The sequence below is a fragment of the Papio anubis genome, chromosome 15 (genome assembly GCF_008728515.1).
Source record: "Papio anubis isolate 15944 chromosome 15, Panubis1.0, whole genome shotgun sequence".
NCBI lineage: Eukaryota > Metazoa > Chordata > Mammalia > Primates > Cercopithecidae > Papio > Papio anubis.
Genome location: NC_044990.1, coordinates 72,799,900 through 72,813,851, shown reverse-complemented (window position 1 = coordinate 72,813,851; position 13,952 = coordinate 72,799,900). Strand labels below are relative to the sequence as shown.

The 13,952-nt window shown below is 38.7% G+C and overlaps 1 protein-coding gene across 3 annotated transcripts in view; it reads right to left on the bottom strand.

The window, feature by feature from the left end:
- Window positions 1-13,952, bottom strand: part of GPC6 (glypican 6) — a 1,181,721-nt gene that overhangs the window by 90,692 nt on the left and 1,077,077 nt on the right. For all 3 annotated transcript variants that reach the window (XM_031655722.1, XM_021929443.2, XM_031655723.1), the window contains exon 6: window positions 7,039-7,182. In XM_031655722.1, coding sequence (XP_031511582.1) covers window positions 7,039-7,182 — 144 coding nt within the window. The remainder of the gene's footprint in view (window positions 1-7,038; window positions 7,183-13,952) is intronic.

Sequence of the window (13,952 nt, the reverse complement as noted above, 5' to 3'; positions counted from 1 at the left end):
CACATGCTGGTGATGCTACCCGGAGAAGAGCAGAAACCGAGACAGAATAAGTTGGGTGGTTTGGTTTTAACGTTTTTTTATTTTCTCCCTGCTTTGAAAGCTCACTGCATTTTGCTGCTATTACCAAGGGTTCATTGAAAATGAAACTGGGGTGTCTCAGTGGGGTTTCACAGCAAATAGATAAAGCAGGTTCAGGCAAGACCAGGCCGTTCACAACCTGAAGTGGATGAAGCAGTAGCCATTTGTTTGCTGGGGTGAATGGGACATAATTTATTCAGCTGCAGCGGAGGCTGAAAGCCAATCTGGCCTTGACCCATTTATCTTTAGAAAACTAATTAAAGTGGAGAATCTGGCTTACTGTTGTTATTGAGGTTTTAGTTTTTTTGTTCAGGCCAAGCGAAGACTGAGGGTGAGTGCATGTGTGTGTATGTGTGTGTGTGTGTGTGTGTCTGTGTGCATGTGTGTGTCTCTGTGTGTGTCTGTGTTGGGGTGGAAGCTGGGAAATATCAGTTTCACCTAAACACAGTGGCTGAAGGTCTAGATAATAAAGCAGTTTCTTAAACACAGCCTGACATCCTTTTGAAATGCAAACTAGTGGATTTAGCTGGGTGCAGAATCCTTTGAGGTGACAATGAAACGCCATGGCAATTTAAAATGAACAACAGACAGTTTCCTGATTCCTTATAACCAAGAGTTTCTAAATTGCACCAAAATGGCCCCAAAGAGGCATGGAAGAACATTTTTATCACCAGCATTTTACTGAAACTCATACTAACCATCAGGCAGGAAATGATGCCAGAATGTTAGTTGCTTTGTCCATTTTGTTTCAGAACAATTAAAAAAGTTGCATATCTTGATGATCTTTTGTAAGTACTTAAATATATATATGTAATAACATTAACAACATGTTTGTCACCAATGACCTACCGATGAATTTCAAAAGTTACAGTGTGTTTTTGGAAGACTCATATATAAAACAGACATCTGGTTTTTGTGTTGTTTGTCTGTCTTGCCCTAGATAAGGTAATAGGGACAAGTAGGAAAGTCCAGCAGACACAGGGATGTTATGATATGTATTCATTCCAGTATGTTCAAGGAAGTGATAACTCTTGGGGAAAGCTACAAGGGTCATGATAACCATTAGATAAGGGAACCGAACTGGACCAGCTACAGGAAAACCTGGAACTCCCAAGAGAATGTGTTGGAAAGGACAGATACTACTGACTTAACTGAAGCCACTCTAGTTATCAATGGGGCCAATCAAACAGAACCCTGACTTGTCCCACCCATGACGTTTTCCCCTTCCATTTCCCTCTTAGTGTCAGGAGACCTTGAGCTGTTTGTCTTCCCTGTCCCCTTCTCAAGGTCTTCCTTTCTGCAGTGTTCCTATTCCAGATTTACCTCCTAATTTTCTTACTTCACCCAAATTGCCCTGGTCTCAAGGCATATGGATATGGGCATATGGCCTCAGGAATAATGAATGGGGATACTACTCAGGGGACAATTTCTTTTTAAAAACATGATTTCAAAGAAGGGATTTTAGACATTGTGTTATCACTGCTTGGATTTAAGGCCAGACAAACAGCACTATGATGTCACAGGTGTGCTGCACAAATAAATACGTACCCCTCAGGTGAGAGTCACCTTCCCTCCTCAGTCCATGATACTATGTAGGGTGCATGTCTTTAAGAAGTGTTATCAGGGCTGGGCACAGTGTCTCTCGCCTGTAATCCCAGCACTTTGGGAGGCCCAGGTGGATGTATCACCTGAGACCAGGAGTTCGAGACCAGCCTGGCAAACATGGTGAAACTCCGTCTCTACTAAGAATACAAAAATTATCTCGGTGTGGGGGTGTGCACCTGTAATCCCAGCTACTTGGGAGGCCAAGGCAGGAGAATCACTTGAACCCAGGAGGTGGAGGGAGCAACATTCCATCTCAAAAAAAAATAAAAAGCGTTATTAGCATGCAGTGGTATTGCGGAAACCAGATTAGATAACTGACTATTTTGGTTATTATAGTCAAGTAAGATAACCTGAGTGTTCCTGTCCTCAGTCCCATAGTGGGGGTAAGCTTTCAAGTAAAAAATAGCCAATTCTCCCTCTCCAAATGCTCTGAATACTCTGAAAGATATCAGGAAATTCAAATAGAAAATGAAAAGCAAACAACCTATTTTTTAATCCCTTAAATTTTCTATGTCTCAGCTAATGGAAACCTTAGCACCTTATGCATGAGGGCTGATGTTGGTATGTTCTTATTAGCACAAGAAAAAGGCCAATATATTCTAACAGGGAAGAGCTAGTTTTCCAGGCAGACTACACATTGTCTGAACATTGGGACAGAATTTAAATCAGCCATTCGATGAGCTCATCTTCCACCAAGATTAGGTTGAAAACTTGGCCAGTGGAGAAGAATATGAAAATGGTTGTTAACCATAAATTGCAAGCAGAGAGGAAACGACTAAACAAGTTGGCCAAGTGCAGTATTCAATCCACTCCAGATAATTTGGAAAGGGACAGTGGTGGGGGAATTTCTCAGGGACCCTCCGGAATGACTGTACAAAGACAAACGGGGATGAGAGGAAGAAGAAGACCAATGCTTACACTATGCTGCATAGTCCGCCACACAGTCCTCTGGGAAGCAAGAGGAAAACAAATTTAAAGGAAAAAGAAAAAGAGATTATTCTATACATAACAGCACAGCACAGGCACAAAGTTTAGCTTTGTAGGTTGGCATTCCACACACCCCCGTCCCAAATTCCCTCAGAATGACCAGTAGGATATTTGAGAAATCCACATCCACAGTACAGTGTTGAATACTTACTGGAGATTTACAGGTCTAAATCATCACCAACTTGTTAACTTCCAAACCTGGCTTTTATTTTTTTTTAACTTACTTTTATAAAACATATTCGTCTAAGATACACCATGCACAGTCCATTTTTACTCTAATGAATCAGCTGGAATAAAGTAACTGACACTCCCTGTCCAAGTGCGTCTGTGAGCTGTAGAACATGTTGTGCTCTAATTTTCTGAGCTGTACAACTAATTGCCTTTTACAGAGGCTAATTTGAAATACCTTTTGATGCTCAGATCTTAAAAATCGAGCTATTTTGTGCTGATTTATTTTTATACTTGACATTTCCAGTGAATTGGAACCACCTTTTAAAAAATTATAGTTTCACATCAAATTATGTAAGAGAATTTGCAGAGTATACATTTAAGAATAAAGGAACATGACCAGTCTCTTCCTGAGTGCAAACAATAATCTCTGGTCTGTTTGATTGAAAGTCATTAATAGTCAGCTGGGATAGAGGGGCTTCTAAGGGGAGTTTGTTGGTGGCAAGAAAGTAACATGATGGTAGGATGACTCTGTTAACTGAATTACCGCAGCTGATAACATTAGTATCCTCAACAAATCATGGCTGTTGGCGGTAGGGACTGCAATAGTCTCAGATGAGTTGGCTTTCTGTCAGCAGCTGAATTTATAAAAATACATTCACTCATTCTTGGATAACAAAAACCACTTTAGGGTAGCATGTCTGAAAGCTTCTGACTACCTCAACTGCTTCTTATGCCTATATAACTTCAGAGGAGCAAATGGAAATGTTCCCTAGTGATACAAAAGAATTTATAAGTTCCTTATAAATATAATAAGATGTTAAATGATGGAACTGGTGCATTTTTTAAGAGAGAGTTTTGTTTTCAATTATTTTATATAAGGTTTAGCAGCAGTTTACTCAGTTTGGGGTTGTTAGTTTTATTTTTAAAACAAACCCCATAATTACCAGTTCACATTAAAAAATAGCTTTAGAATAACTGACATAAGAACACTTACCAACAGATCCCAAAGTTATTACCACAGGTACTAATTTAAATGGCACTAAGAAGTAACTCTCCAAGTGTTTTATAGTTATTTTCATTTTGGCAAAACGGGTGGGGTGACTGGAGTAGTGTTTTGATATTGTCCTTTGAAGCATTTTTCTGCTGAAACACTTCAAGAAATGAAGGGAAATCTTTTCCAATTATCCTCCTTTTCTCAGACACATGCTTCTTATAAATATTCAGGAAACATCTTTTCTGGGAAAAATTGAAACAGGAGTAGGTAATATGAGCCTTGTTTATAAACAGCCTAAATAGGCTGTAATGGATGACAGACCCATCTGGATAGTTTCGCAGTGCATCCTTCTTGAAGATGAGCATGTTTGACTGTTGTACTGCAGTCTGCCAAGGATAACTGCCCCGACTTTCCACTGTTCAGAGCTATATTGGAACCCCCAAAGGAAGAAGGCCTCAGGGGAGCCAATGGCGCGAGACTCTGTTATTAGCTTTGGACCTAACTCGTGTCTCTCAAGAATAACCCTGGTATAGCTCCGTTTGATGTGGGAACAGCGCCTTGTTCTCAGGAGCTGAGCAAAGTGGGCTTATGGCTGACTGCATTACACGTCACTGATTCTTACCATTTGGGAAGGGATCAGAATTTAATTTAATAAAAAAAAAAACCCTGCAATTTTCACTTACAGAGCCTGAAGCCACACCTTTGAGGAAGTAAATGCTACATGCTGTCTGAGAATGTTGTAGAATAAAATTGGCTTATTGATTTAAATACTTAGGCACGGAGTCTGGTCCTTGGCTTTTACTTGTGATCGTACGTTTAACCATTACCAATCATTTTCAGAAAAAGGTTGATAAAATATATTTTTAAGGGGTGCAAAAGGTAGAACATTTTCATTCTGTTTGCTACTTGTCTATACTCTCAAGACCCTTATATCTAGAGCATTTTGAACATTACCAACAAAGTTCCTTTATAAAAGGTTCAAATCTCAATTTTCATGTCCATCAGATTTTAAACACCAGAGAAAATTCTCCAAGTGTTGAAGCTTTATTTAGTTTATGCTAAGCTGCAAAAATATTGACTTTAGAAACATATTTTTCTTGCTCTACTTCTCCTGTTTAAGGGTGTGTGTTTATTTCTCTTGGGGATGAGGGAAAACTGCTTCTCTGTTTCAAAGGGAAAAAATTAATTAGTTGCCATACATATCATTACATTGTTCAAATTCAGTGCAATTCTAACTAAGTGTGTAATGTACCCCAGTTCTTTTAAAACTTCTTATTTTATTTTATTGTGGTAAGGACACTCCACATGACATCTACCCTCTTAACAGAGTTTTTTTAAGTGAACAATACACTATTGTTAGCTGCAGCCACAATGTTGTACCTCCGATCTTTAGAACTTATTCATCTCACATTGTACTCCTGTTCTTAAATTAGATTTTACAAAAATTCAGAAAAGACTGAATTGTCCCAATAACTAAATTAGAGCCAAAGAAAATGGGAAAAAAGGGAGCAAACCCATACTCACCATTTGTCCTCTGGTTAGAAAGATCTTGATATACAATGCAATTTGTAAAGTAAAACTTAAACAACATAAGCTAATGAAAACCATCCTTTTTTTAAAGCACTTTGACTAGTTATTTGGTGGAATTTAATTGGTTGTTTAAAAGAAAAATGGTGACTATTTTTAAACTTTTCCTGAAACTGCAACAGAGAATAGATATAAGCCGCTAGGCGTGTTGGCTCACGCCTGTAATCCCAGCACTTTGGGAGGCAGAGGCAGGTGGATTGCTTGAGATCAAGAGTTCGAGACCAGCCTGGACAACATGGCAAAACTATGCCTCTACAAAAAAATAAAAAGCTGGGCATGGTGGCGTATGCCTGTCATCTCAGCTACTCAGGAGGCTAAGGTTGGAGGACCACTTGAGCCCAGCAGGTCAAGTTGGCAGTGAGCCATGATCATGCCACTGCACTCCAGCCTGGGCAACAGAGTGAGGCCCTGTCTCAAGGGAAAAAAAAAGAATAGATATAAGCAAGGTAAGTAGAAGGTTGCAGCAACTACAAATATCTACACTAGAGAGAAGGCTTTAGTTGCTAACAAATGGCAATAAATTTATAACAAAATTTATTTTGATACTTCATGGATAGGCCTTTAGGTTGTAAGCACATTTGATTTTTATAGAGAGAAATGCTGAGAAGTACTTACTTTGAGGCCAAATTCAACAAATTTAATCTTATGAGTTCTACACTATAGAAGGATATTAACTAAAATCATAAAATAATTTATAACAGTGACTAATAAAAGTATTTTCATAACTGGCAGTCTTTGAGATCTGAGTTTATATGACACAGTCAGATGTGGTTCAAGTGCTTTATGACATTAAGGATTTTATCTGTTAATTTTACATCAAGATAATTGGCAAAGCAACATTAACAGCACTAACAATTGCAGGTATATAAAGTGTTTATAGTACTATAAATGGAAGAAATTGAATTAAAAATAATCAGGCAGTATTTCTTTAAAATTATGAGCTTTTATTTTTTATAGCAAAATGTGGCCTTTAAAACACATTTAAAAATTGTATTTACTATGTTTATGGTTGCATTTTCCGAGTATTATAAACTGCTTTGATGATGGATATCACTGAGTCCCCTGACACACATCTAAAAAAAACAGCTCAAAGAGTGACTAATTCTAAGGATTTCAACTTTTTAAAGACACATAAAAAAGAAAAAAAAAATGATAGTAACATTGATTTGGGGTTTCTGGGCAAGGTCTTTCAAACAGAAAACTTTGCAAATAAGAAGTCATAATAAAATTGCATTATATGATAATTGAATAAATAACCATTTTCAGAAAAGAACTGAAACAGATGAGTAAGAAATCTGCTATTGCAATTATATCTCTGGAAGAACTGGTAACTTAGTTTTCAAATTAATATTTCATGAGAAATAAGAAGTTGAAAATTTGGTCACTGCACACATGCGTTAATAGTTTCTTAATGGATTAATAGATTTCTTAAATAATCCAATACATGACCCAAAAGAAAGATCCCATTACTTTTCAATATTCAAATTAAGAACAGAAGCAGATATAAGAATGAGATGACTCTTATAACAAACTTTTTCAGAATCTCCTAGGAGTTTCAAAGAATGACCTTGGTGAAACAAAGCATCCGCCATGGTTATCAGTTTGAGAACACTCACCAGCCGGTCCAAGCTCGTGCCTGCAGCGGTTGTCGGTCTTTCCTCAGGATTGTAGGGCCTGAAACGTGTATTAAAATTTTCAGGAGCTGAGCGGGCAGATCTGAGAGCTGGAGCGGGTTTGGGCTGACCACATCCCTGAAAGACCTGGAAGAACCATTGAAAAGTAAAGAAAGTTATACAGTGAGTTTTCTCCTAAATTCATGAGGCAGAAATGTGCAATGCAATGGTGTACACATTTCTCATGAAACTTTTACCTCCAATACACTCTAATTTTGAAATGTAAACAAGTATAACCACTAATATGACAGAAAGAATTACCCAGACAGATAGAGAGTGACCAACTGTATTCCCTGACTCATAGTTTCAGCATACACAGTCAATCCTTATTATTGGTAGAGCCATATTTGCAAATTTGCTTACACACTAAAATTTATTTGTCACCCCAAAGTTAATACTCACAGTACTCTCATGGACATAGAGACACAGTGCCAAAAAATTTGAGTCATGTTCCTAGCTGAGGTTGGAGAAGACACTCTCCTTATTTCAGCTCTCAGATTGGAAACAAGTGTTCTCTTTGTGGTCTACTTAGTACAATGTTTTTCACATTTTTGTGCTTTTTCTTGTTGATTTCAATGTTTAAAATGGTCCCGAAGCATCGGGCTGAAGTACTGTCAAGTGTTCCTAACCACAAGATGTGTAATGTGTGTCAGGGCAAAAATATGTATGTTAGATAAACTTCCTTCAAGCCTGAGTTATAGTGCAATGAGTTCAATGTTAATGAATCATCTATACATTAAATAAGGTGTCTTTTCACAGAAACACACATAACACAAGTTTACGTATTGATTGATTGATGAAACTGTTGTGGCCAGTGGCTTGCAGGAGCCTAACTCTGTATTTCTCATTGCCGCAACGGTTCAGTATTTGCTAAGTCAATGTTTGCAGTGACTTTATAGAACATAACTACAATAAAGAGAATCAACTGAACTAAAAAAAAGGACTGCAATAGTTACTCCACAGAATGACTTCAGGATTAAGTGAATTGTGTCTCACTTTTACATACTTGAATTTGGCATTCTATAAACATCCGTTTGGGATTCCTGTTATCATGACAAATATATTTCATTGTATAGAATATAAAGCCAAATAATTTCAGTGACTCCCCTTTGAGTTATGAAAATCTCCACTAGAAGAATTCTTTAAAAACACTCTCTTGAGCAGTGGTATAGAAATAGGACAAGCAAATGTGGATGAAATCCATATAATGACAGCTTCCTCTAATTTTGTTGTTGACAGCTGTTCATGTCACAATTAAGATTGCTATGGGAAATCAAACATTTTATTGTAATGATCTTAGGGACTGAGCTGCCGGTTCTTTTCCACAGTGATTTCACTCAGGGTGGTGTGGAATTCATCTTCCTTTGCTGTTTTCAGAAGCTTTACATTCTGTGCTGGTTATCAAGAGATAATACCTTTACTAGAATTACAGGAAATGCAGTAACATTTTCAGGAAACTTTGATGAAGTTTAGCTTTATTCTATTTCTTCCACTTCTCCATAGCAGATGATTCTTCTAGATACTTTTCCTTCAGTAAACTTTTTGGGGTTACTTACATGAGCTGATCTTAACTTGCATGTAGTATATTTGCAATGCATTCGTTCCAGTTTTGTTATTTCATTCTGCGTTAACTCTAAAATAAGCATTTTTCATCATGCATATTATGTGATTCCACTGAAGTACGCAGAGAGCTCTTGAGTGCCATTCACAATGACAAATTCTGTCTTGAGACACAATTCATTTTGTTTTACCACTACAGCTAATTTTTCTTTTGTTGTATTCAAAAGTTCTCCTTCAACTCAGCATTTTGCAGAGCGCCGGTACTTTGTCTTGGCATTCCTCGAGATTGGTCTTAACACACTATTGATTCTTCTCTCACACAATTTCTGAAGCTGATGGTGTAAACCGGTGTGATAAAGATAGTGGGCCCTTTTCTCCCTAGTGCCTAAATCACTTCCCCCTGGCAAGGTCGCTGCTGATGGAGGGCATTAACATTTGCAAAGCTCCAGGGATCTGTTGAGTGTGCTATTCTGGATTGCTTTGGAAGTGACAGCTGACTTTTAAAAAATGTAAAGCCTAAGGCGAAACAATGCTAATGGCCTGGCTGAGAAGCCAGGTACTGAAAGAGTTAACGGACCTTTTTAATTCACCCTTTGGGAAAAATCTGGCTCACTGGGTTAAGTTAAATCAAAGAAACACGAATGCCCTGAAAGAATATTAGTGTTCTAGGGAGATATTTCATCATAATGGAAAAACTTCACGTTTGCTCGACTTTTTTTTTTTTTGGAGGGTGTTAATTATTACAGAACATAGGTTAGTTAATATAGCCTAGTAGTTTCTGTTATTTAGGTCAGGTTTGGATGTTGAAGATAGCTTCCATGCAGAAATCACGGGGTCTGTGACCAAAACTGTGGAAAACACTGACTTGTAATTACTTTGGAAACAACACCTGGCCACATAATCAGGTGGAGAGCTACATGACAGTCTGTCCCAACAACCTCACATCTTGGAAGCCCTTAAACAGAGATCCTATCATACCCTTAGAAAAACAGAAGTGCCATAAAAGAAACCCTTTAGTATGGAAGTGAGAGGCAGGACTGGCTGGATTTCCTCCGCCGACTAAGAATCCCTAAGCAGAGCTGGGAAGGTGACTGCAACCACCTTTAAACACTGGGCTTGCAACTTAGCTCACACCCAACCAATCAGGTAGTGAAGAGAGCTTAAAATGCTAATTAGGCAAAAACAGGAGGTAAAGAAATAGAATTGGAGGTAAAGAAATAGCCAATCATCTATCACCTGAATATAAATTCAGGCATTCCAGCTGGCAACAGGCTACCCTCTTTGGGTCCCCTCCCGTTGTATAGCAGCTCTGTTTTCACTCTATTAAATCTTGCAACTGCACACTCCTCTGGTACGTGTTTGTTAGGGCTCCAGCTGAGCTTCCGCTCACCATCCACCACTGCTGTTTGTCGCCATTGCAGACCCGCCGCTGACTTCCATCCCTCGGGATCCTGCAGTGTGTCCGCTGTGCTCCTGATCCAGTGAGGTGCCCATTGCTGTTCCCGACCTGCTAAAGGCTTGCCATTGTTCCTGCACGGCAAAGTGCCCGGGTTCATCCTAACTGTGCTAAACACTAGTAGCTGGGTTCCACCGTTCTCTTCTGTGATCCACGGCTTCTAATAGAGCTATAACACTCACCACATGGCCCAAGATTCCATTCCTTGGAATCCGTGAGGCCAAGACCCCAAGTCAGCGAATGAGAGGCTTGCCGCCATCTTGGGAGCTCTGGGAACGAGGACCCCTGGTTACAGAAGTTCCCAGCCTAGGGATCAAGAGCTATTTTTCAGAATTTTGCAAAACCTAATGAGAACGGTTTACAAAGGAGTATTTTGCAGTTGTTTTTGCTTAGAAATGATAAAAAAAAAAAAAAAAAACCTTTGTATTAGTCTCATATGGAGAATATACCTTAAACAACATATATCTATCATATAACTTAGATGACTTACAAAGTAAAAATTAACAATTTGATGTTTAATACAGGTGCCATAGTCTGAATATCTGCGTCCTCCAAGAATTCGTAAGTTGAAAGCTAATCACAGATGTGGTGGAATTAGGAGGTAGGTCCTTTGGGAGGTGCTTAGGCTCTACCCTCAAGAATAGGATGAGTGCCCTTATTAAAAAACAACAACAACAAAGGATCCAGAGAGCGCCCCCTTGTCTCCTGTGAGGACACAGTGGGAAGGTGCCATCATCTATAAAACACCATGCAGGTCCTCACCAGACATCAAATCTGCTGAAGTCTTGATCTTAGACTTCCCAGCCTCCAGACATGTGACAAATAAATTTCTGTTTTTTATAAGCCACCCAGTTCATGGCATTTTGTTATAGCAGCCTGAGCAGACTAAGACAGCAAGCCATCTGCTAGCCTGAAAAAAGTATTTTTAAAATATGAGGGTCATGGGGTGGGTGACAAAGGAAACTTTTAGGCAGAAAATTTGGACCGTCTCCATTTTCTGAGTTTAGCAGCAGTATAGTTAGGCACAGTGTTGTGGCTCATGAGGGCCATGGCTAGGTTAGTATAAAAGAGCAATGAGCCTTTTCCTCAGTGGCTTGGGCATTCCAACATTTTACATTTTGAATAAGGGAAAAAACAACTGAGAAATAATAAAGTGATGGAAAGGGCCGTAGGTTCAATGAGAGTCAGAAGATCAATTGGTTATGGCTAGAGATGGCAATTTGGATCATCAGCTTAAAGATGGTACTTAAAGCCATGAAACATTGCATTTACCAAGGACAAGTATATACAGGTGGGCAGATGGATGGGGCTGAGGACAGCCTATTGCCATGCCAATATTTACAGGGTCCTCTCTGAGCCTCAGTTTCCTCCTCTGTCAAATGGGAATAACAATATTATTTACCACACAGACACACTATGATGATAAAGTACAATATGTAAGGCAGAAAAACAGAACCATGTGTCAAGAAAAGTACATGCCTGATAATTAGTTAATTTTATCATGCCATAATCTGTATTTTCCAGAAGTTTGGCTTTCTACATAAAATTTGAAGAAAAAATGTCTGGGCTGATGTTTCTTTTTCTTTCTTTCTTTCTTTTTTTTTTTTTTTAACCTTTTAAAAATCTTTTTTTTTTTTTTTAGAGACTGGGTCTCACTCTGTTGCCCAGACTGGAGAGCAATGGCACAAACACCACACACTGCAGCCTCAACCTCCTGGGCCCAGGCCATCCTCCTGCCTCAGCCTCCCGAGTAGCTGGGACCACAGGTGCATGCCAAGCACACCCTGCTAGTGGATGTCTCTTAAATGTTTTCCACAAAATATTATTTTCAGGGGCAAACGGTGGTTACATAAGTCATAGATTGCACCTATCAAAGTTAAATTAGGTACCCTCACAAGGGTTCCATCATGCTAACACGTGGTCAGACTCAGTGAAAGAGAGGATGACATTGGTAGTGTTTCCCAAAACTATTTGACCATGGTTTCCTCATGGGGTTCTCATAAGACTGGTGTTCCAAAGAACTCACCCTGAGATACACTGTGAAGGTGGTTGTAACCTGCCAAGGAGAGACGTGATTCAGATAGAACTGCATTTACTTAGAGGTATTTGTGAAGCTGTTCCACCCTCCTCTGCTTTTAATTCCAGAGAAGAATGCTATTTTAAGACACTTCTTTTGTAAAAAGGGCTTCTTTTTACAACAGAACAGAAGTTTTTAGAGGTTATCGCTTCAGGATAAGCCAACTTATTGTGGTACAAATCATTTGCTCTACCCCTTTAAGAAACAGAATCGGTATTATCACCTCCTGACCCCTGCCTGCTTCTCTCCAAGGGATGTTGAAAGCGATAATTAGATAATTCGGGAAAGTATTTGGAAGCCTCAATGTAGACAGATGCTACAGATGTACAAAGGAATTCTCCTTCCACCTCGCTGACTTGCAAAACCTGTGGATTTTAGGAAGATATCTGGCTCATGAATCCTCTCTCTTAAGAGGATTACTAAGATAATGTCTCAGAAGTCTGTTGGCATTCTGAGATTAAAGAAGCTGACGTTAGGATAGGAAGGGCTGAAAGGAGATACTTTATAATTCTGGAGGGATGGGGAGGAGACGGAGGTGTGGTGATAAAAGGTTTAAGTGCTGTGTCTTAGGTTTCTAAATAAAAGTATTTTTCCTTAAAAAATATTAGCGCATCTTAACATACTTCTCTTAAAATAAACTAAGGTGCCCACTCTTTCGGAGGCACATGTAGCTTTATACTTTTATCTCTTTGTCTTCTTTATCTTCTTCATTGTCTTTTGCAGCTTGATTATACATTTAAAAAAGTCATTACTGGCAACTTGAGAAGCAGTGGCTGCAGGTAAATCCTGTCTCAGCTCCTGTGTTTTTTAAAAATTCTGTCTTCTTACTTTCCACTCAGCAGGTTTCTATAATGGAGGAATGGTGCTGCTATTCTCATATAGGCAAATATTGAAATTTGCAAACAGAACTCTAATCTTTTGTATTACATCCAGGTAACAGTTAATGTTACCTAGGTTTAATTAGATTTGAATTTTTGAGGGTAAGTAATGTTTTATTTACCTATGAGATTCTAATTTATATTACAGTGTCAATGAATGAACTATTAGATTACTACTTGGGAAATTCAAATCTATTCCACTTGTATTCAAGGAACTAGAAGCTATCATATCTTCATTAGTCTGGATACCATATATTTGTCCAAGTGCAGCCATTATTTTCACAAGAAATGGCTGTGGAGTAACTAGCAGGTGTTATCAGTGCATTCTGGTGGCTATAACAAAATGCTTTACACTAGGTAATTTATAAACAACAGAAATTTATTTCTTACAATTATAGAGGCTGTGAAGTCCAAGATCAAGGTGCCAACAGATTTGGTGTCTGGTGAGGGCCCTCTGCTTTGTAGATGGCACCTTCTTGCTGTGTCCACACATGGCAGAAGGGCAAAAAGGACTAACAGGCTCCTGCAGGCCTCTTCTGAAGGGGCACTAATCCAATTCATGAAGGCTTCACCCAGATGTCCTAATTACCTCTCAAAGCCTCCACCTCCAAATACCATCACCTTAGGGGTTAGGATTTCAGTATATGAAATTTGGAGAGACACATACATTCAGAACATTGTAAAAGGTCACAAACACAAGTCTGAAAGTTTGGAGTGTTAATATTAATCTTTCTCCTAATACTTGTGTGACCTTGGGGTAACAATGTTCTCCCCAGTTCTCAAAGCTGTTGGGAAGATAGAATGATATGATACATAGAAGAATACACTGAAAACATGAGGTATAAGGTGCCTTATTTTAACTAAGTAATCTGTAATTAAATAGAAT